General features: G+C 37.7%; 1 protein-coding gene across 1 annotated transcript; it reads left to right on the forward strand.

Moving 5' to 3' along the window:
• On the forward strand, positions 17,506-21,637 carry LOC109239194. Its single transcript, XM_019405719.1, has 8 exons — positions 17,506-17,600; positions 18,629-19,103; positions 19,221-19,417; positions 19,833-19,942; positions 20,524-20,741; positions 20,857-20,972; positions 21,148-21,290; positions 21,573-21,637. Exons 1-8 carry the CDS (start codon positions 17,506-17,508, stop codon positions 21,635-21,637), a joined length of 1,419 nt encoding a protein of 472 aa, XP_019261264.1.

Consider the following 22,249-nt stretch of genomic DNA (forward strand, 5'->3'; position numbering starts at 1 on the left):
TGAGTGAGGGGGAAGGAATTGGGTCTTCTGATTCTGAGAAGGCGCAAAATCCCCCTTCTGAGGTACGTCTGTTCTAGTTGAGAATTTGGACAATCATTTTTTTTGGTTGGGTCTGTTATGAATGTGGAAACGCCTGAGTCAAGAAAAAGAGTAGGTAAAAATAAAAGTGAAAAAGAAAGGGAGAGTGAGGGTGTCAGTAGTGATGTGAGGAGAAAAGGGAAAAAAAAGTGGCTGATTCGTCACCCACTTCTGAAATGGTTAGACCAGCTATCTGTGGGGCTGAACATGAAAAGGTGGTAGAGCGTAGCAAGAAAACAGGGGGAAGTGGCTCAGTGGAGGCTGCTGAAGGGCTGGTCAATCTCAGTTCACATGCAAATGAACTCGGTTCATCTATTGAGGAGACCCTAGCAGACCTTCTGAAGAAAGTAGGTGTAAGTTATAACCCCAAGAAAAGGAGAACCCCAACACCAAAAGCTCCCAACACTGCAAAAACTACCAAGAAAAGAAAGGCTACTTCTCCAACAACTGCTGAGATTCCTCTACTAAAAGGAAGGGCCACAAGGAGTAAGGTGAAGCAGAGTGAGGATGAGTTACAAAAGGCTATGGCAGAAAGTAAGAAGAAAAGAATGGACAAAGGGAAAACTAAGGTTGCAGAGCCTGTTGAGGCTGTTGATATAGATGAGATGGACCCGGTCCATCAGGTTGAACATATGACTATTGAGGTGCAGACCTCTAAGGCCAAGAAGACCAAGACCTCTTCCAAGAAGCCTTCATCTGTTTTCAAGACTACTGAACCTTCTTCTTTGCCTAAAAGAATAAGGTCTGCTGTAAAAGCCAAGCAAGTTAATATTACTGAGGAAGAAGACTGGAGTGGTGAAGAAGAGAGTGAATCTGAAAATGAACAAGATAAGCTGGCCAAGTTTGGCAAACGAACCATCTTAAAGGGTAGACTATTGAAGGATTTGGAGGAACTAGGGATGGTTCGACTGGTTGATGCTCTAGCTGTTCAGGGATGGAAGGACATGATCCTTCAGTTGGATGGCAGGCTGGCAAGGAATGAGATTATTCAGTTCATGGCCAATGTAAAGGTCAAGGATGGCAGAGTTACCAGCCAAGTGAAAGGGGTTCATGTGTTCTTTGATGCAAAAAGGCTGGATGAAATCCTTGACATTCCTTCTGAAGGGTATGCTGACTACACAAGGCAAAAATGGCCAAGTCTGGACTCCCTTCCTACTGCCCCTGCCATCACTAGGAAGTTCTGTGATGTCACAGAAGTGAATGAAGCCAAGGTCGTGTATAAGAGTGAAACGAAGCCATTCCACAAAGTCCTGTTTGAATTTATCAACAAGTGTTTGCTGCCTAGGCAGGAAAGAAGACACATTGCTAACTACGTGGATTTGGTGTTGATAGAGCGTCTTGAAATTGGAAGGCAGATCAACTGGTCTGCATTTATGATCAAGCTGCTTTATAGGGTTATCAATGGCTCCAAGGCCCATGCCATTTCTTATGGTTTTATTCTCACTACTGTCCTTGCACGCTATAAGGTGCCACTGAAGAAGTGGGAGATGGCCACAAGCAAAGACCATTTTGGAATAAACACTCTGATTGCTTGTGACTATGAGGTCAAGGCCATTCCCAGTGAACCTGGTTCATCTAAAAAGACACCTATCAATAGCAAGGTCAGAGCTCTATTGCAGGAGAGTGGGGGTAAAGGATGCTAAGATAGCTAGGCTGAAGACTTGTTTGGCAGAGGTTGAATCTGAGAGAGATGCTCTCAGAACTGAGCTCACAAAGGAAAAGGAGAAGAATGATGGCATTCTTCAAGATATGCTGCACCTTCTCCAAGCCAAAGCCCAACCCTCTAGTTCTTCTAAGCCTTAATTCTCTTAGCCTTCATTCCTTGATAGTTTTCTTGTATAGACCTTTCAGTGAACCAGATTAGGGACTTTTCTTGTTTTGCTCATGTTTTAATTGTTTTTTGTTTCTTTTTGTGGATTGTGGCAGAATCATATTCTCTATCAATGAAGTTTGCTCTTTTGATCTTGTTGACTGTATATATTTCCTGGATAGTTTGAATATGTGTGGTTGATAACTGATGATTAATCCATGATTGCACTTGCAGTTGCCGCAGTGGCCATGAGTAATTGTTAAAATTCTGGGGATAACACTTTGTTTATGAACCTTTTTGATGATACCAAAAGGGGGAAAAAATATTGTGCTTTATATTCTGAATAAGTGATGTTTATAACCTTATGAACCTGGTCCTTGATGATAAGTGAAAAATTTCTAACTTTGCATTGATGATTGAGCTGAGTTCTAACAGGGCCTAAGTGAATGAAAACCACGGAGTTTGTCATCATCAAAAAGGGGGAATTTATTGGCCCAAGTAAAGGTGAGTTTTGAAGACTGACAAAAGAACTCAGACATGGACCAGGTCCATCCAAATAAAGCACATATATGTCAACTCAAGCATGTGAGATGCACGTGAAGGAGATGAACCTAACTTAACAGAAGTGATATCTCCTGATCCTGATCTAAAAGGTTGCGTATTGGATAAGGAGAAAGGCTCCTTACTCAAAGAGAACACGGTTTAAGAAAGGGAAGGAATTAGAAGATGAGATCAACTAGAACTTTTCCACCAAGGAAGAGTAGCATCAGAAGTCTAGTCAATCTCTATTTACTAATTCCATAAATATCAGTGTTGTTTTCTTCTACAGGCAACGCACACAAACAAAAGTTAAACGTGAATTGAGAGCAAAATAGAAAGGCAATTTTGCAAGTAATTTGTGTGTTATTCAAGCGTCCAAACCTGAAGCTACTTGAACCAGATAGAAGAACCAGTTCCAAGTGTCTGTCTTTTATTCTAGTTCAATTGTAGTAGGTGGTTTTATATTGTACCCTTCAGCTTTATCAAGAAGCAATTGTATTAGGTACTCAGAGTTTTCAAGTTAGAGTTAACTTGATGTCGCAACAGTTGAGGCTGTGTGCTACAACGGGATTAGAGTTAGTCCTAGGTATACAAAAGAATTTTTGTAAATGCAGTTTTTGGTGAGGGGAGTTTGGGAAAATCCTGCTGGAAAGTGGGTCGTGATTTCTCCACCTTTTGAGCCAGGTATTTTCCACGTAAAATCTTTGTTTTCTTTAATTTCTATACTTATTATTCTGCAACAGTAGTAGTTGGAACACATAGAAGAACCAGGTCCTTCCATAAACAACTTAAGCAAAAAATTTTACACCACACAAATCCCCCCCCCTCTCTTGTGTTGTATTGAAGTATAAAACATCAAGACTTAGCTGGCTCCCTTCAACGTCGCTCGATCTCTATCTCGCTTTGGTCTCAATCACGACAGGTCTCGATCTTTACCGGTCATTGATTCATGATCTTAACAATCCATCTCCGTGCCATGTTCCGTCATAAGTCGAAGCCGATCCTGACTTATCGTGCTCCATCCTCGAACAGTCTCTCAAAAAGGGCAAGCCGGATTTTGACTGTATACAATAGTGTAGGGTTCTCTGAAAATGTGTTGCACAAGTGGTCCTCCAAGATCATCAAGCAAATGCCTGCGTTTAGTTAGGATATGTGAGTATTTATCATTCATTCCATCGAGCATAGAGCGTACTACCTGGGTGTCTAATTCGATCTACATAGTTATAATGTTCAATTCTTGAGCCAGTTATAAACCTAATAATGAAGCAAGATACTCTGTTTGGATAATCGAAGAAGAGGTAAGGTGCTTGGAGAAATCAAGTATCCAGCTGCCTATATTGTTTCTAAAAATATCATGTTATCGTAAGGACTAAGTCTTGGTGAAATTACAGTTGAAAAATAAGATGAAGAAAAATAAATAAATGTTCTTTAGGATGAGGCGCGGATATCTCGCTCTCTTTAAGAAGATTCAATTTCACTGTGGTAGCATCTTCAACGGTCCAATAGTAAAACTCTTGACTTGTCTCCTCCAGGATATAACAACCCGACAACGTCGTATGACTCGAACAAACTCTAGACAAGTTGTTGAGTCCAAAGATCCACTAAAATGAACACCTTCCTTCAACAAAAATAATATTCGCTTTTGTAGAGAATAAGTTGGAGACTTAGATTTTCTCCTTCTCTTAACTCTCTTTTTCACTACACCAAGTTCACTTTTTTCAAACACACTATCATATTTTTTCATCTACAACACAAGGAAGAAACACCACTATTTATAGGCATAAAATTTCTTCCATAAAATAATGTCAAAGTAGTGGAATAATAAAATGATAGAACATAGGTTGGTGGTTACAAAATATAATCTTTAGTGGGTAATTAGTGGTAGATCATGACATCAGTGGTTTCATGAGTTACACCAAAGTAATGACCACTTTCTTTCCAATTTATAATCACTATCTCACAAGAAATAATACACTTTAATATTATAATATTAATATTAAAATGCACTAGCACCAACATTCTCCTACTATTTTAATATTAAAATAAGAGAGTTTACCAATTGAAGGGAGACTGTTATGCATAATGAAGGTATGCTCTGCATTGAACCTCCACTTAGTAAAACAACGATCTATACTCCAGAGTCAGTAGTGATCTCAGACTTGAATTATGACTGCTTTATGAAAATAAAGTATCACTGCTTACACATAATAATCAAGATGTTCACACGAGCTTTATTAGCCAGCACATAACAGCCTTGTGTTATCCCGGTTTTCATAAGTATTTTTGAGAATAAGCCCAATCCTCATTGAAAACGGCCTACTTCCACACTCACATAGGCGGAATTTGTCAAGGATTCTCCTGTAATTCTAACACCCCACTCATACGAGCTATGAATTTTCATTAAGAGTTAACAAAACTCAACCTCACATATCATTACAGGATAAATGTACTCACGCCATTGGGATGGAAAATTATAAATATAATATTGCATTTCAAACCAAGCCATCATATGATTCGTTCTTCCCATTGAACCCGGTTATAGGATCTCTAGTCCCCAGGTTGGGTTTCATATGTTACTTATGAATTTATGGGCTTCAATCCCATCCCACTCGATGTGCTCTAGACCCTTTCTGTTGCCAAGGCCTTGGTTAGTGGATCTGCAAGATTATCACATAATCAGCATCAATTTTATCACTTTTCAAATATCACACAATATTGTGTTTTCTCCTAACAGGTCTGGATTAAATAACGGCTTTGTACTCTACCAATAGCAGTGGTGCTACCACAATGACTTAAAATAGAAGAATTGGTCTTTCAAAATAAGGAATTTGAAATAATAAATCTCTCAACCAACTTCCTCACTAGCCGAAGTTAAAGCAATTAGTTCAGCCTGCATGGTAGAGTTAGCAATTTCTTTTTTTTTAATTTCCCACAAAGAGCACCATCTCTCAAAGATAAAATATTCCAGTCTGCATCAGAAAAGCTTTCAAGTACAGCAAGATATTTTTATAAGATAAGCCATAGGTTTTTGTACCAAGTAAATACCCCATCACGCTTGTTATGGCATAATAATGTTCATTACCTGCCTTGCTTGTAAACCTGCTAAGTACTCATACTGTGTATGCAATCTCAAATCAAGTATAACCGGTCACATATTCTCAAGCTTCCAATTAAGCTAGCATATTCCTTTTGATTTATCATATCATTATCACTTTGTACAGAAAATAACACTTGAATCAAAAGGAGTTACAACATGCTTGCAATTAATAAAATTATTTTTTTTCAAAACATTCTCAATATAATGTGACTGGTCAATGAAACTGTTTTTTTGGTAGGAAAGATAATTCGTCTTATATAAGCTTAAAGTATTTCAGCACACATAGTTAGTTGATGCATAAGAGGCATCATTTTACAAAAGTCTCCCAGAGTCATGAGTAGATGTAGTAGCCGGCGTAGAGTAAAAACTACTATTAACAGACAACAAATTATTAGACAAGATACTACTATTACACACATTAGTTGAGTCATAGAGCAAATGTTAAGGAAACCTAGTATTATCTCTAATAAGCCTTCGTCGGTAGATTCCTTGCCGATCCTGTTCAAAAAGTGGCTTGACAAAAGGTGGCGGTTGTCCAAAAATCATGCATTGTTCCTAGAGCTGCCTGGCTCCATATGATGCTAATCTATCTGCTACACTGTTTTGCTCTCTGTAGATATGTTGGAGGGACGGACTATCCAACTGTTGGAGCAAGAACCTGCAGTCATTAATAATGTTAGCATATGTCATAATCGGGGAATTAAACATACCTATTATTGCACGAGCATCCGTCTCAATAATGAGTGATGTGAGATGGTGGTGTATTGCAATTTTGAGACCCATGAGTAATGCAAGCAGTTCAGTTTGAGTCGGTGTATTCTCTTGTACTGTTCTTGCAAAATCTAAAATCCAATTTCCTTGACTGTTTCGGAAAACACCTCCAATGCCATATCTTTCCTTCCCCGGGGAACAAGAACCATCAATATTTAGTTTGAAAATTGATTGGGCAGGTGGGTGCCTTTTTATGTAAAAAGGTGTTGAATGAGAAGTTTTTGTAGTGGTATTTGTTAAGAAGTAAAATTCAGCTGCATTATTTATAATATGAGAGATATTTAAAAAAACTTTTGGATTTCCAAAAAGTCGCTTATTTCTGGCTACCCAAATATGCCATAAAGCAAAAGGAATTAGTGTTGTGGAGGGTACATTATAAGGACTATAGGGTGAAGAGGTGTGTATGAGTTGATGTAACCAGCTAAGGTTATTATGAATTTGTATAGATGGAAGAAAAGTAGTCATAGGTATTCCAAGGGTTGTCCATAGCTGAGTTGTGTTTGGGCAAGCTAAAAGTAGATGTTGTATTGTTTCAGGCTCCATGTTGCATTGCTTGCAGAGCTCCGATTGAATAATTCCTAACCTTGCTAGATATGAAGCTGTGGGCAGTCTATTATGAGAAACTAACCATAGGAAAAATTTTAATTTGGGTGGAATGTGCAGATTCCACATCCAGCTATAGGAGTGTAAATGTGGCATATCCGTTTGAGATTCTGATACCAAAGCATTGTAGATGGATTTAGTGGTAAATATTCCATTGTCATTGAGAGCCCAATAAAGCCGGTCAGGCATTGCTGGTGTGGTAGGCATATATATATATTGGTAATTTGTGAATACAACTTAGGGGGAAAATGAAAAGGTAAATTACCTAGATGCCAAGTATTGTTATGGTAGTAACTAGAGACTAATTTTCTGTCCTCATATTTTGGCAAAGGTCCTTGAATATAGCCACGCAGTGTTTTATTTTGGGTGATCCAGGGGTCATTCCAAAACTTAACATGTTGCCCTGTTGAGAGGTTCCATTTAACACCTAATTGGCAATAGGACAAAGCTCTAGTAATGTGCCTCCAAGTATTCGAACCTTTAACTGTTGCCGAGGAGTGAGGCCTTATGTGTGCATGTAAGAGTATTTGTGCCCACAACAGATGTGGATTTTGGAATAATCTCCATGCTAAGCCTGCATGTCTGGTCAATGAAACTTGCATCACATGTTTTATTAAATTTTCATTCCAAGAATGAAATTTATTGCACCCAAATCTTCTATGTCAAAATGGCTACTAGCATGCTTTTTTTAGTTTCTTAAATAACAATTATGTTAGGGCAAATATTAACAAATCATCAATATATAGGCAAACAACAACATGTGAATTATTTCAAGACTTATCATAGATTCACTTATAATACTTCTTGATTTAATCAACTTTCGCTCATGCATGAATACTCAAATTATTCATCCAAGAGTTTTTTTTTACCTTCACTATTTTTAGCATTATAAATTTTATTTTTCATGAAAAAACATATCATATACTCATGAAAAATATGAGGTAAAAAGTTTATACCTTTCCTCCGCTTGAGTTAAGCAAATGGAAAAATACTTTACCCTTCTGTCTCTTAAAGAGAGTGAACTTCTATCTTGATATCCGCAATCTTTTCAACTGCATAAAACAATTGAATCTCCTTAAAATTGTTGGTAAAATTACAAGTAATTACAGTTAAAAAATATGAAGAAGAAAAATAAATAAATATTCTTCAGGCTGAGGCGCGGACATCTCGCTCTCTTTAAGGAGATTTAAGCCCACTGCGGTAGCATCTTCATCGGTCCAACAGTAATACTCTTGACTTGTCTCCTCCAGGATACAACAGCCCAACAACGTCGTATGACTCGAACAAACTCAGGACAAGTTGTTGAGTCCAAAGCTCCACCAAAATGAATACTTCCTTCAATAAAAATAATATTCTCTTTTGTAGAGAATAAGTCGGAGACTTAGATTTTCTCTATCTCTTAACTCTCTTTTTTCACTACACCAAGTTCACTTTTTCATACACACTACCATATTTTTTCATCTACAACGCAAGGAAGAAACATCACTATTTATAGGTATAAAATTTCTTCCATAAGAATAATATCAAAGTAGTGAGACGATAAAATTGTAGAACATGGGTTGGTGGTTCCAAAAGATAATCTTTAGTGGATAATCAGTGGTAGATCATGTACATTAGTGGTTTCACGAGTTACACCAAAGTAATGACCGCTTTCTTGCCAATTTATAACCATTATCTCACAAGAAATAATACACTTTAATATTATAATTTTAATATTAAAATACACTAACACCAACACTAAATACCATATACATTATAAGCTTAATAACATCATCAGGAGGTAGCTGCCATTTGACAGGAACGATGGTGGTTCGAAGAGAAGAAGTACAACATTTGTAAGGAAAGAAATTCCGCAACTTGCGTGATGATATGTTTGATGAAGATCAAGTTTGAGGATATTAAAAACCTTATTATTTCTATTAATCCAGAAATTCCAAAGAAGAAACGATAGGAGAATGTTTGTGGAAGGCCAAGAATAATATTGTGACTGCGCCTTAGGATAATAGCAGGAGCGGCTCAATGAATCTCGTGGCCTAAGGCGAAATCATATTGAGAGGCCATTAAATTTATTGTATAAAATATTTACACTAACAACAAAATTTACTTTCAAAATAATAAATTAATCATTTAAGAAAAAAATAAGCATATTTATTAAAAGAAAATAGGAAGAAGAGCACAATAAGTGGTCGACTATCGGATGTTGAGGTCCACAAATTTTGAGTTGGCTATCATCACAAACAAGAAAAGAAAATAAATGTGCATAACGTAATAGCTTATGTTTGGAGCATTGACGGTGTCAAATATATTTACTCCTTATGATCAATTTAAACGATAATTGTAGTTTATTCTATTAAGTAGTACTTATTGGTGAATATCTAAAATAAATTATAATAAATAATATATCAAATTACACTAAAAGAAAAGAGGTGCATGAATACTTTTGTGTTCATGCAGTTTGAGAGAACATTGTAAAAGAAATTCATTATGTTGTCGATATATATAACTTAGTTCCTTTATAAAAAGGACACAATTAAAATTGAAGACAGACGAAATTATACCAATTAATCAGTAAAGAAATTTATCATAATTTATGAACTTAATGATATGAAATAACTTCAATCAAATAACAAAAAAATATACCGTACCACCTTTTTTATACTAATTATTTATATAATAATAATAATAATAATAATAATAATAATAATAATAATAATAATAATAATAACAACAATAATAATAATAAGAACTTAAAATAAATTTGGGGCCTTCAAATTTTGGGGGACTAAGACGACCGCTTCATTGCCCAAGCCTATAAAACTGCCCCCGAATAATAGATAAATGAAAGAACTTTGCATTGGTATCACCCTCATTTAATTTTTGAATGCGAGATTTTAGTTTCCAAAAATCTTCTTCATCCTCAAATAAAATATTAAATTCACAGACAAGAGAATCTTCAAGTTCAACATAAAAAGCACGTGATCACACAAATACAAAGGTTAATAGTTATCATAAGAGTATTGAGCCCCCCGTTGTTTCGGCTTTTAAGAATAAATGTAGAGTTAGTTAAGCAATAATGTGAAAGGTTCTAATCATACTATAATACAAAGGTAGATACTTATCGTAAGAGTACTATTGAACCCCCACTGCTTCCACTTGTTAGAATGAACGTATAATTAGTTAAGCAATAATGTGAAAGGTAATTTTATATACCGATTGTCTTTTTTTTTTAAAGGGAAAAGGATACTTATATTAATAATAAAAACATTAGCATGTACTAGGGTACGAGACCTATAGTAGTGTCATTAGTACATAGTTGTGCAATGCCATGTAGGGCATTGTCATTTCCCAGCGATGCTAGAGTGCCACATGCATGCATACTACATGAACTAACATAGTTAAAACCTTCCTGATCCTTACAATAGACATCCATTGCAAAGGTAGGTGGTGATACAAAATAAAGAGTTTTATTATAACTAGGGTACTTTAGAGCTTCCTTTGCCATCTTGTGTGCCACCATGTTTCCTTCACGGAAGTTATGCTTCATTATGATCTCCCCCTCCTGCACTGCCTTCTCCATTAACCACCTGCATTCATGAATTAAAGCACCGTACGTAGGATAATCTTCTTCAAGAAATCGAATCACCTCCGTGGCATCTGTTTCTAGTTCACGTGGGACGATGTTTTCCTTGGTAATCGTTTGAAGTGCATGCCGTAGTGCTAGTAGTTCAGCCTGGATAGGAGATATTGTTGGACACTTCTCGTAGTATCCCAGTATCCATTCTCCTTTGTTGTTATGTATTATTCCACTGATTCCTCCATGTAGACAGCTATTGTTGAAGGCTCCATCAAAGTTGAGCTTGTACCAGTTTCTTGGAGGGGGGTGCCATTTTGCCTTCACCTTAATTGGAATATTACTAGTATGGGCTTGGATGTTAGCAAGTGATATTCTGTTGCTTGCTGAAAGACCTTTGTTGTGTTAATAAAATGATTGGTATTGTTCACATTATTTTCATTTCTGTTTCTCCAAATTGCCCAAATTGCAAATGGAAAAACTTCTTCCCATGTGATGAGATTGGTTGGTATTTGAGATGTTTTTTTGCGTAAAAAGTCTACCCAGTGCTCATTATTCACTTGGTTATGTAAAGATACCCCCATTGTTTTTCAAAAAACTTGAGCCACCTTGCATTCCCAGAAAATGTGAAGCATGTATTCATTCCTATTTTTGCATATTGGGCAGTTTATGTCTATGTTGATACCAATTTTCTCTCGGTATTCCCTAGTAGGTAGACATGAGTGGTAACATTTCCACAGGAAAAACTGGATTTTCCTTGGACATTTTATGTCCCATATCCAATTAAAAGTTTTACTAGGTGGAGATTGTGTGTCAATTAATTTGTAACATGAAGAGTTGTGAATATCCCACTAGGGTTCGTACTCCCGATAAGGTTGCTCTTGTATGTAGGAATGGGAGTTGTGGATAAAGAGTGGATGCTATTAATAATATTTTGTAGGAGATCAAACGAGATACGAGCTGGATCCCATCCATTGTTTTTCTGAATGTCTTTCACCCTCAAACCATTCTCATTTTTTGTTAGGGGGCCTATTAAGTTATTCCTAAGGTTGTCATAATTAGGGATCCAGTTGGTGTCCCATATGGTCATGTTTGGGCGATTGATCACTGGCCATCTTATACCTTGTTTATAAATATTCCAACCCTTTAATAGGCTTTTCCAAGTATTGGAGCGCCCTTAGTAGAAGTAGTATGTCCGTACAGGCTAATGAGAACACGAGCCCAGAGAGAGGATGGGTCAGTAAGAACTCGCCAAGCAAGGCTAGTCAGTAGGGATATATTCTTAGATTTAGCTTTTTTAATGCCTATCCCCCCTCATTTTTAGACAGAGTAACCATATTCCAACCTGTTAGGTGCATTCTTTCCTTTTAAGTTGTAGTTCCCCAGAGAAAATCTCTCTGGATCTTATCGATTTCCTTTAGAGTCTTGCTAGGAAGTAAAGATAATTGCATTTGGTGATTTGGGATTGTGCTGACAGTAGATTTTATTAGGGTACACCTTCCCGCCATACTAAGCCATTTTGCATTCCAATTATTCAACCTTGCCCGTATTTTATCAATTATAGGTTGGAAGTCTTTATGCCTAAGTTTGTTTTTGAGCATGGGAAAACCTAGGTAGGTGCCAAAATCCTTACTAATTTTTATGTCAAAAACAGTAGTAGCCCAATTAATATTACCATTTGTGCAAGACATTGGTAGTAACAATTTTGATTTATTTTTGTTTATATTTAGACCAGATAAGTGACAAAAAAATTCCATACTATTCCACATAGTAGTGATAGTTTTGTTGTTTGCACGACCCATTAAGGTTAAGTCATCTGCAAAGAACAAGTGGGACAGGGGTGGACATTTTTTGTTCAAAATGATTGGGTCCCAATTAAGGGTGTCCACTTGATGCTCAATATTTTTGGACAACATGTCCATGCATAAGATGAATAGATAAGGTGACATTGGGTCCCCTTGTCTAATTCCCCTTGTGGGATAGAATTCCTCCGTTTTATTCCCATTGACTAAGATAGAGATAGTACTTGTTGATATGCAGTTAAGGATTAGGGAGGATATATTAGGAGAGAAGTTGTAAAATCTTAAGGTTCTGTAGACGAATGACCACTCTAATTTGTCGAAAGCCTTTTCTAGATCAAGCTTTAGAATGCAATTTCCTTTTCCTGTTTGGTTGTTAAAACGTTTTAATACTTCTTGAATAATGATAGCATTATCTGTGGCTCGTCTATTTTTGACAAAACTACTTTGTTGATCACTAATAAGATGCTTGAAGAACGGCTTGATGCGGTTAGCAATCACTTTAGTGACCACTTTATACAAAGTGTTACAAAGGCTAATTCGCCTAAAGTTTTGTATTTTGTTAGCATTATTGAATTTAGGGATCACACATAAGTAGGTTTTATTAATGTCATGAGGCATAACCGTTGAGTTAAAAATTTCCTGGAATAAGTTAATAACCTTACTTCCTAGTATTGGCCAAAATATTTGGAAAATAAAAGGATGTAGACCATCAGGTCCAGGAGCCTTGCATGGTTTAAAAGAAAAAATGGCTTTCCTAGTCTCATGATTTTTTAGTTTACTATCAAGGCTGGACAGGTCAAGTTTCTCGTAGGTAGTGTGATCCAATTGAATGACTTTCCAATTACTATGTTCATGAGACGTAGTGAAAATATTATGAAAATGACTGGAGAATTAATCAATAAGGGCCGTTTGATTTTCGATCCAATTTCCATAGTTATCTTTAAAAAAGACAATATTATTTCTCCATCTCCGGTTAGTGGCTTGAATATGAAAATACTTAGTATTAGCATCCCCTTCATTTAACCAATTGATCCTAGAACGTAATTTCCAGTAGTCCTCCTCTAGTTTTAGTATTGAATCGTAATCTTCTACAAGTTTTACCTCTAGGTCTCTAGGAAATTGGTTATTTTGGTAGCTAGGAGAGTTTTGAATACCATTGATACATTTTAATAATTTTCTTTTCCTAGCAAAGATATTCCCAAAGGTAGCTTGTTTCCATTCTAATACGCTTTTATGAAAATACTCAGTCCCATTTATCATATCCCTATTTTCCCAACTTTATTTCACAACTCTTGGGAAGTCTGGGTATGAGCACCAGAAGGTTTCTAGCCTAAAAGACCTCGCATGATTATTATTAATAATGTTGTTAAGATTAACCAAGATGGGATTATGGTGTAAGTGAATTTGTGGAAGATGTGTTACCGTTACATTATTGAATTCTTGCAACCATTCTGAGTTTGAGTAAACCCTATCTAACCTCTCCATAATTAGACCCCCTTCCTCCTACGATGGTTGGACCAAGTATATTTACACCCTTTGAATCTTAGATCTACATGGTTACAAGACAGTTTATTAGGCTTTTGGCCCTTTTTTGGTTGATAGGCCTGCCCCCAAACTTATCCGCTGAATCAATTATTTCATTAAAATCCCCTGTAACTAGCCAAGGCCCCTAATACCTACCAAATATTGATTTAATGTTATTCCATAACAAGTGTCTATAGGCTAAGTCATTGCTAGCATAAACAGTAAAAAATAACCAAGTAAGGTTTTTAGGTTTTACCTCTATCATTGCATGGATTGATTGTCCATTCCTAGTGAAGTTGTTGATCTTCACCACCTCATTATTCCAAAGAAGAACCATACCTCCAAAATTGCCAATTGTAGGCACTTCAACCATTTCTGTGAAGTGATACTCCTCAAGGATGGATATGTGTGTTTCCATTTTCGTTTCCCGCAAAGCAACTAAACAAGGCTTATGTGTGTCCATAAGCTCATGAAAGTGCCTTCTAATATTTTTACTGTTTGCTCATCTAACGTTCCAAATAATGATATTATTCGGCTGACGCATGGGATTCATGTTTGGTGGGAAGTTGTTGGGGTTCCTCCTTAGAGAGGGAACCAGTATCACCACATTCTTTCTCACAGTGGGATCGTGAGGAGGGCAGATGTCCAAAGAGCACTTGTAAAGTGTCGTTGGGCAACTAAAGATAGACTTCCTGTCTAGCATTTCCTTAAAGATGAGTATTTTTACCTCGCTTAGGCTTGAAATAGCCACTGCCGGCTCCCCCAAGTGTGTTAAGTCGTCCTCTTCCTCCTCTTCTTCCTCCTGAATCCCTTCCTGATTCTGTATGTTTTGAACTGGTGGTTGATCTTCCATTGGCTCTGGTTGAGGACCTAGTGGTTGGTCTTGCATGTGTTGTGGAGTCCACCGTGTAAAGATAGGGTTCAGAAGCATCAGGTCCTCTGGTGCAAAGAAGGGAAGATTGATACGTGGGTTTTGAGGTAGCTGTTGGTTGGAATTGTGGGGTATATTCCACATTAGCTGCATGTTGTGAACTAGGTTCTGATTTAGTGAGGGTGCTAGGGGTTGTAGTATGTTGCTCATCCACATTTGATTTATGTAGTTGTTCATAGCTAGGCTCATCCCTTCCGAGATTAGTTGTGCAAGGAAGTGTATATTTTGAATGATTAGAATGGACTCCTGGCCATTGATCTCCATGTTGAAGGAGATGGCATGCCCTTGAAGACCCAGTTCCACCCATGATTGGGGTACATGGTTGGGTGGGCTCAGAGGTTGGGCATAGATGACTGGATTTGGCTGGAATTGAGGAGGGAGTGGTGGTAGGTTGTTCATTCTTTGATTCCTTGAGAGGTGAATTAGTTGAATCAAACGATATCTCATTCTCAAGGTAATGGTGTTCTTGACATTGTTGGTGGCTTGGGGTAATATAGGAGGGATACTATCAACTTGTATAGTAGGTTTAGTAGTGATTTTCTCTACTTTTGTAGCATTTGAGAGGGGTTGCGTGTGATTTATAATTAGATCTTTCAAATCTTGCATGGATTTTCTTTCATCCAGTTGGCTGTCTTCAACGTCCATGTGTTGCATGGTTAAATTAGAATCAGGGGGGAGGTTTTGCATGGTAGCTTCTAGTAATATGTTTTCAACTTCATTTGATTGGTTGTTAGTGTTAACGGGGTGGCTATTAGTAGGGGAAATAATGGTGTTTCGACTGCTTTTGTTGGTTATTGTGGGATTTACTACCAAATCCATTTTGTTAGACAAAAGGTTTGGAGAATTACTATCAATAGTAGGTTGTGACACGTTTTTGCCACTTGTAGTGTGGGTGTCTATTGTGCCATGCAAAATAGAGTTGTCTTTTTTATTATTTTCTTTAATAGAATTTTGCAAAACTATGTGCTCTTGTGGGTTATTGAAAAAACCACCCTTATTTTCAATGTGTGATTTTCCAGTGAGATAATTTGCTTCTAAGGTTACCCCTTTACCTTTGTCTGATTGTAAAGTATTGTAGGCTAAGTTAGGGTTAGTAAGCACTTGAGTATTGACATAGTTCATACGCTGAGTGTTTAAAAACTTACCTGACATTGCATCAAATATGTATACACTAATACCTGGGCCAACAGAGAAGATTGCCTTATTCATGGATTGATTGGCTGCCTTTGCTTTGCTTTTTCTAGGAAAAGAAATTCTCATCCACTCCTGTGTAGTGTCCTCCTTAGGTTGTAGTGCCTCGTTTGTGACTGGTCCATTATTCAGGCCACTTGGTAGAGTCCTATGGGGGCAGGTTCTATTTGAATGACCCAACCTTCCACAAAATTTGCACAGAAAACCTTTTCCTTCATAGTGTATGGGTTGTTTGCGGTGGCCAATCATAGTGAAAGTTTGAACCGGCTGGTCCAATGGCATTTCCACACAAAGTCTTGTATACCTCCCTCTCAATGTGGCTGATGTGCATGCATCCACTTTCAGTAACTTACCAATGCAGTTCCCAATTTTTGTGAGAATGATCCCATCATAAAATTCTGTGGGAAGTTGTGGTAATCTTACCCAAACGGCAGTGCAATTTTGAGATGCCTTTGTTGCTACGAAATTGGGGAACCATTTTTGCACTAATAGAAAGTAACCATTGATGAACCATAGGCCATCATGTAGAATCGTTCTCATGCTTTCTTCTTTCATCAGCTTAACCGTATAGTAATCTTCCCCTAGGTCTATTAGAGGATAATTTTCATCTACCTTCCATATCTCTGGAGTTTTCCTCTTAAGGTAGTGGTGAACTAATCGTTTGCCCATGAGTTTGATAATGAGTGAGTACTTCCAAGGATTGTACATTCTTTGTATGATTTGCCTCATGTTTGGCACACATCTTCCATTGAAGTATTTTCCAAGTCATAAGGTTGGATGTCCATTTTAGTAGACGAGGGCTTTGGATTTGATTGAGAGTTAATAGAGAATATTTCCCCTTGAATTAATTTATCTTTATAGGAAGAAGTAGGATTGATTGTTGGATTGATTCTTGATGAATTTTCGTCAGGGGGTTTGGGTGGAATTTGATGTGGATTCCTTGTGGGTTTGGTTAGTGAGAAGCTGCTCATTCTCTCTCTAGTTTCTGATGTTATATACCGATTGTCAGTATTATATGGGAGTAAATATTAGTTCTCTATGATCCGGTAGATGTGCAGTTATAAAAAATAATACAAATAAAAGTGTTCACATATGACAAGTACCATTCATGGATGACAAACTAATAAGAGAAGGATATCGAGAAATTCAGAGGCAGATCCAAGATTCCAAGAGGATGTGCGAATTATTGTGACGAGGTGGACCTAGAATTCACATTGACGTGTTTAACTTTAGTCTCTTATCATGAACCCACTACAATTTAAAATTATAGGTTCCAAATTATATTCGTTTTATAATTTTAGTGATTTTCACGTATATATCTATACTTCGTGCCAAAAACAAGATCGTCCGAATTGGGATTTGAACCGCCAATTTACTCGTAGAGGTGCACCCAATAATTATTGCACCATAGGAGTCTTTGAGCATGAGTGCACGCTCATATATTAGAATAATTTGAAAAAAATATTCATAGGTTACAAGTACCTTGTTTTATGTTTTGATGATCTAACAAACTTACTGTCAAGAACTAGATAAGGAACCTGGTACACATTCTCAAGACCTTAAGATCAAAAGGTTCCAGCTTGGAATATGGTTCAACTCTTCAGAGTTAGAGGACCTACAAAGGGAACAAATAGCTACTGTTTCCCGAGGAAACTGCACAAGTCAACTGCCCCAGCTATAAAGTTGTTGCCTGCACACGCTACAGTGCAGAAACAGTGCAGCAGTCAACTTTATGGGGAGTGTCTTTTACCTACCTTGCTTACATCATCCTAAGTGATGTCACAAATGTATTATCAACATCAAGGAAGGTAAAAACAAATCACTTGAACACTTAGAGAATTTACTCAAGCACTCTATGTCATTGTCATCAAGAAAACAATTCTCAAGTGCATCAAGAAAAAAGAACAACACTGCTACGGACCAGTTCCCCATATCAAGTTATTGAATGTCCTTAGTTGAGTTGTAACTTTATAATAGTTCTTCAATCGTAATTCCTACTTAGCTTGTTTAGAATCATTGCGTAGGAAACCCTTTGTAAATCATAAACCCTTGTGTTTGTGTGTTGGCTAGAGTTAGTTGAGTTGTAAAGTCTTTGTAATATAGTTATTACAAAGTGTCTAGTAATAGAGTGTTACAAGTTAGTGAGGGATTAAGAGGATAATTCCTAAGTTACATAGGTTGTAATCTGAAAATTGCTCAGTAGTGAAGTTGAAATCCTACAAGGGTAGGTCATGATTTTTATTCCCGTTGAGCTGGGAATTTCGCACGTAAAAATCCTCTTGTCATTTACTTGCTGCAGTGTGCGTGTGTTCTATTGAAACTGATAGAGAACCTAGTTCTCTATAGAATTTGCTGGACCCTCAAATTCTATCAATTGGTAACAGAGCAGGTTCCTTCTATCAGGCTAACACCTGAAAAGGATCCTCATGGCTGCTCCGCCAAACTTTGAAGAAGGCCAGTCTACTTACAGACCATCAAGGTTCAACAGACAATATTTTGGATGGTGGAAGACTAGGATGCACGACTTCTTCAAAGCTATGAGATGTTATATGTGATGGACCCTTTGTTCCTACCAAGAATCTTGGCGACCCATCTATAGCCATTCCCAAGACGAGGAAGGAATTCAATGACGCTGATCGAAAGGCCATAGAAAAGAACTTTCGTGCATAGAATATTCTTGTTTGTGGCATGGTCCTGATGAATATAACAGGATATCGTCATGCCAATCAGCAAAAGAAATCTGGGAAGCTCTTCAGGCAGCTCACGAAGGAACAACACAAGTCAAGCAATCCAAGATCGATATGCTCAAAACTGAATACAAGCTCTTTAGGATGAAAGATGATGAATCCATCCAAGATATGCATAATCGCTTCACCTCCATCATTAATGAGCTTCACTCTCTTGGTGAAATTATTCCAAGAAATAAGCTTGTCAAGAAAATCCTTAGTGTGCTGCCCAGTTCTTGGGAATGCAAAGTGAATGCCATTACAAAGGCGAAGGACTTGCAGGAACCGACCATTGATGAGCTTGTCGGCAATCTGAAAACATATGAAATGAAGAAGAAGAAGGACAATGAAAGAAGAGAGCCCAAAATGGAGAAGAACCTGGTCTTCAAGACAGATAACAATGATTCATGTGGTGTTGATGGTGATATGGCTTACTTGACAAGAAGATTCCAGAAGATGGTTCGCATGAGTGGAGGCATTCCAAAAAGGGGATGTTCTAGCAAGCCAAAAAATTATGACCTCTGTCATAAATGTGGCAAACCAGGACATTTTATCAAGGATTGCTCTCTCCTAAAGAAAGATCAGTACAAAAACAACTTTGACAAAGCAGCCAAGAGAAACCCGATTCCTGATAAATGCTTCAAGAGAAAGAATGTCACTGACAATGTTGTAAAGCAAGCTTTTGCTGCATGGGGAGACTCCTCTAGTGAATCTGAAGAAGAGAATGATCATGGTGATATTTCAATGATGGCAGTAGAAAGTAAAGCAAATGAGTATGACTCAATCTTTGCCTTGATGGCTTAATCTGATGATGAGGTAAATTTTCTTGATTTTCAGAGAAATCTAAAATCTTATTCTCCTAAAGATTCATGTCTTTGGCAAATGTGCTAATTGATTCTTATCACAGTCTTATAAATGATAAAGATGCTTTAACTGTGGAATTAGCAGAAGTATAATAGACCAGAGATGACCTAGTAGTCGTTGTGGTTGATTTAAAGGAAATAATTGAGAACCTGAAGAAAGAGAAGGATGCCTTAGATGAAAAAATTGCAAATATAGAACATGAAAGAGATGATCTAATGGTAGTTGTGGTAGACCTGAAAGATACCATTGAGTGTGTAAGAAAGGAAAGAGAAGTCTTAATTGAGAGAGTTGCTAACATTGAGCATAAGAGAGATGACCTATTAGTCGTGGTAGTGGACTTGAAGGAAAAATTGGGGAACTTAAATTGGAGAGTAGGCCTGAAAATTCTCAAAAGGGAGATGAAGTTGCAAGTGAGGCACATAATAAGCTTGAAAGTGAGTTAAATTCAGAGAAGTCCAGTCTGTATGCTGAGCTTGAGAAAAACAAACAACTACAGGAAGAACTAGGTAGAGTGAAGAGTGATCTTGAAAAATCACTCATGTGAACCTGGTCCTCTGATGCTATCACTGCCATGTACACCAACAATGGGGGACAACAGGTAAGGGATGGGGTTCCAAAGGGAAAAGATTCCCTATAACCCTCAGAGCAAGTAGGTCACTGTACCTGATAATTGGCTTTGCACTCACTGTGGCAACACTGGGCACTTTAAAGAAAACTGTAAGGCCAGATTTCAGTCATAGCAGAAAACAAAGTTTTTGCTGAAAAAGTAACTACTGGTAGAGAACTTGGTCCCTCATATAAAAAATGCATGATCTTTGCTTGGACCAGAAGATCCCTCATTCACCCCTTTACTCATTACAAGGGACCCAAACTCGTTTGGGTTCCTAAGTCTAACTCCTGATTCCTGATTTTCTTGTGCAGGGAATAGTGAAAGGGAGCAGCCTACAATGGTACATGGATAGTGGTTGCTCAAAGCATATGACTGGAAGTACAAATGATTTCCTTTCACTTAAAGCCCTGCAAGCAGGGAGTGTATCATTTGGAAATGGCAAGAAAGGATACATTCTGGGAGTTGTAAGGATTGAGAAGCCTCTCTCACACTCAATCAAAAATGTGTACTACGTGAACGAGTTGAAGTACTGCTTGCTAAGTGTTTCCCAGATCTGTGACAAGGAAAACAGGGTGAAATTTGTGTCAAAAATATGTACAGTTACAAACCTAGTGACTGGTGAGGTGATGCTAGTAGCAAAAAGATACAAAATATCTATGTTGCTGATTTTGAGTCTCTGCAAAATGGTGATCTCGGCTGTCTAAGTGCCGTTGATGATGATGCTGAACTATGGCATAGGAGGCTCGGTCATGCAAGCTTCACGTTTCTGAACAAATTGGTCAGGAAGGACTTGGTTCTTTGTGTGCCCAAGTCAAGTTTCAAGGATCACAAAGTGTGCGATGCATGTGTAAAAGGCAAGCAAGTCGGATCCTCATTCAAGCCCAAAACGGAAGGCAGTACCTCAAGGCCACTTGATCTTCTTCACATAGATCTATGTGGACCTATGAGAATGCCAAGAAGAGGGGGAAAGATATACATCTTTGTGATAGCTGATGATTGCTCTAGATTCACCTAGACTGTGTTTCTCAGAACCAAGGATGAAACTTTTGAAGTGTTCATTGCTTTTATCAAAAAGATCCAAGTGAAGATAGGTAATAAGGTAGCCTGCATCAAGTCTGATCATGGGACAGAGTTTGACAATGCCAAATTTGATGAGTTCTATACTGACAATGGTATCACTTACAATTTTTAAGCTCCAAGAACACCTCAGCAAAATGGAGTTGTGGAGTTAAAGAATAGAACTCTTGAAGACATGGTAAGGACAATGTTGATTGATAGTGGGATTGCAAAGAATTTCTGGGCAGAAGCTATCAACACTGCTTGCTACTTGGTGAACAAGTGCATGATCAAGTCCCTTATGAACAAAACTCCATATGAACTGCTGAATGGAAGGAAGCCCAAGCTGACACATCTAAGGACGTTTGGGCGTAAATACTTTGTTCTTAACAATGTAGAGGAAGCTCTTGGAAAATTCGATGCCAAAAGTGATGAAGGAATATTTGTGGGATACTCATCTTAAAGCAAAGCTTACAAAGTATACAACAAAAGGACAGAGTGTGTTGAGGAAAGTATACATATGATCTTTGATGAATCTCACCTCTCCTGCGAGAAGGACATACATGCTGATCAAGATGGAGAACCCTTATCTGTTCCATAAAAATTTATTGACATGGCAAACGGAAAAGCAGACATGATGAGTCATGTAAAGGAATCCAGTGAAGACGATGTGAGTACACCTCCATCTATTGGAGAAAAACCTGGTCCTATGATCACACCAACTGAAGCCGAAAATAGAGTTGTTGATGCAGTCCAAGGTACTCCACTTGCTGAAGTAAGAAGCGCCCAAGAACCTCAGTCAGACATACCTGGGTCCTCTACCATTCGGGTACCAAATTGGAAGCACAACAGCTCACATCCTCTTGACAACATAATCACCCCTCTTGACTCAGGAGTTAAAACCAGATCAAAAGCAAGAAACTCACTTGCCTTTTCAGCCTTTCTTTCCCAAATAGAGCCAAAAAATGTCAAAGAAGCGTTGAAAGATGCAGACGGGATCACAGCCATGCAAGAGGAGCTGCATCAATTTGAAATAAATAAGGTATGACACCTGGTTCCCCGACCGGCAGATTGA

The sequence above is a fragment of the Nicotiana attenuata genome, chromosome 1 (genome assembly GCF_001879085.1).
Source record: "Nicotiana attenuata strain UT chromosome 1, NIATTr2, whole genome shotgun sequence".
Lineage (NCBI taxonomy): Eukaryota > Viridiplantae > Streptophyta > Magnoliopsida > Solanales > Solanaceae > Nicotiana > Nicotiana attenuata.

Coding starts and splice junctions, on each gene's coding strand:
- LOC109239194 (XM_019405719.1), top strand. CDS start 17,506: ATGGTTCAACTCTTCAGAGTTAGAGGACCTACAAAGGGAACAAATAGC. Junction 19,943..20,523: donor GGCACATAATAAGCTTGAAA/GTGAGTTAAATT, acceptor TTTCACTTAAAG/CCCTGCAAGCAGGGAGTGTA. Junction 20,742..20,856: donor CAAACCTAGTGACTGGTGAG/GTGATGCTAGTA, acceptor ACTATGGCATAG/GAGGCTCGGTCATGCAAGCT.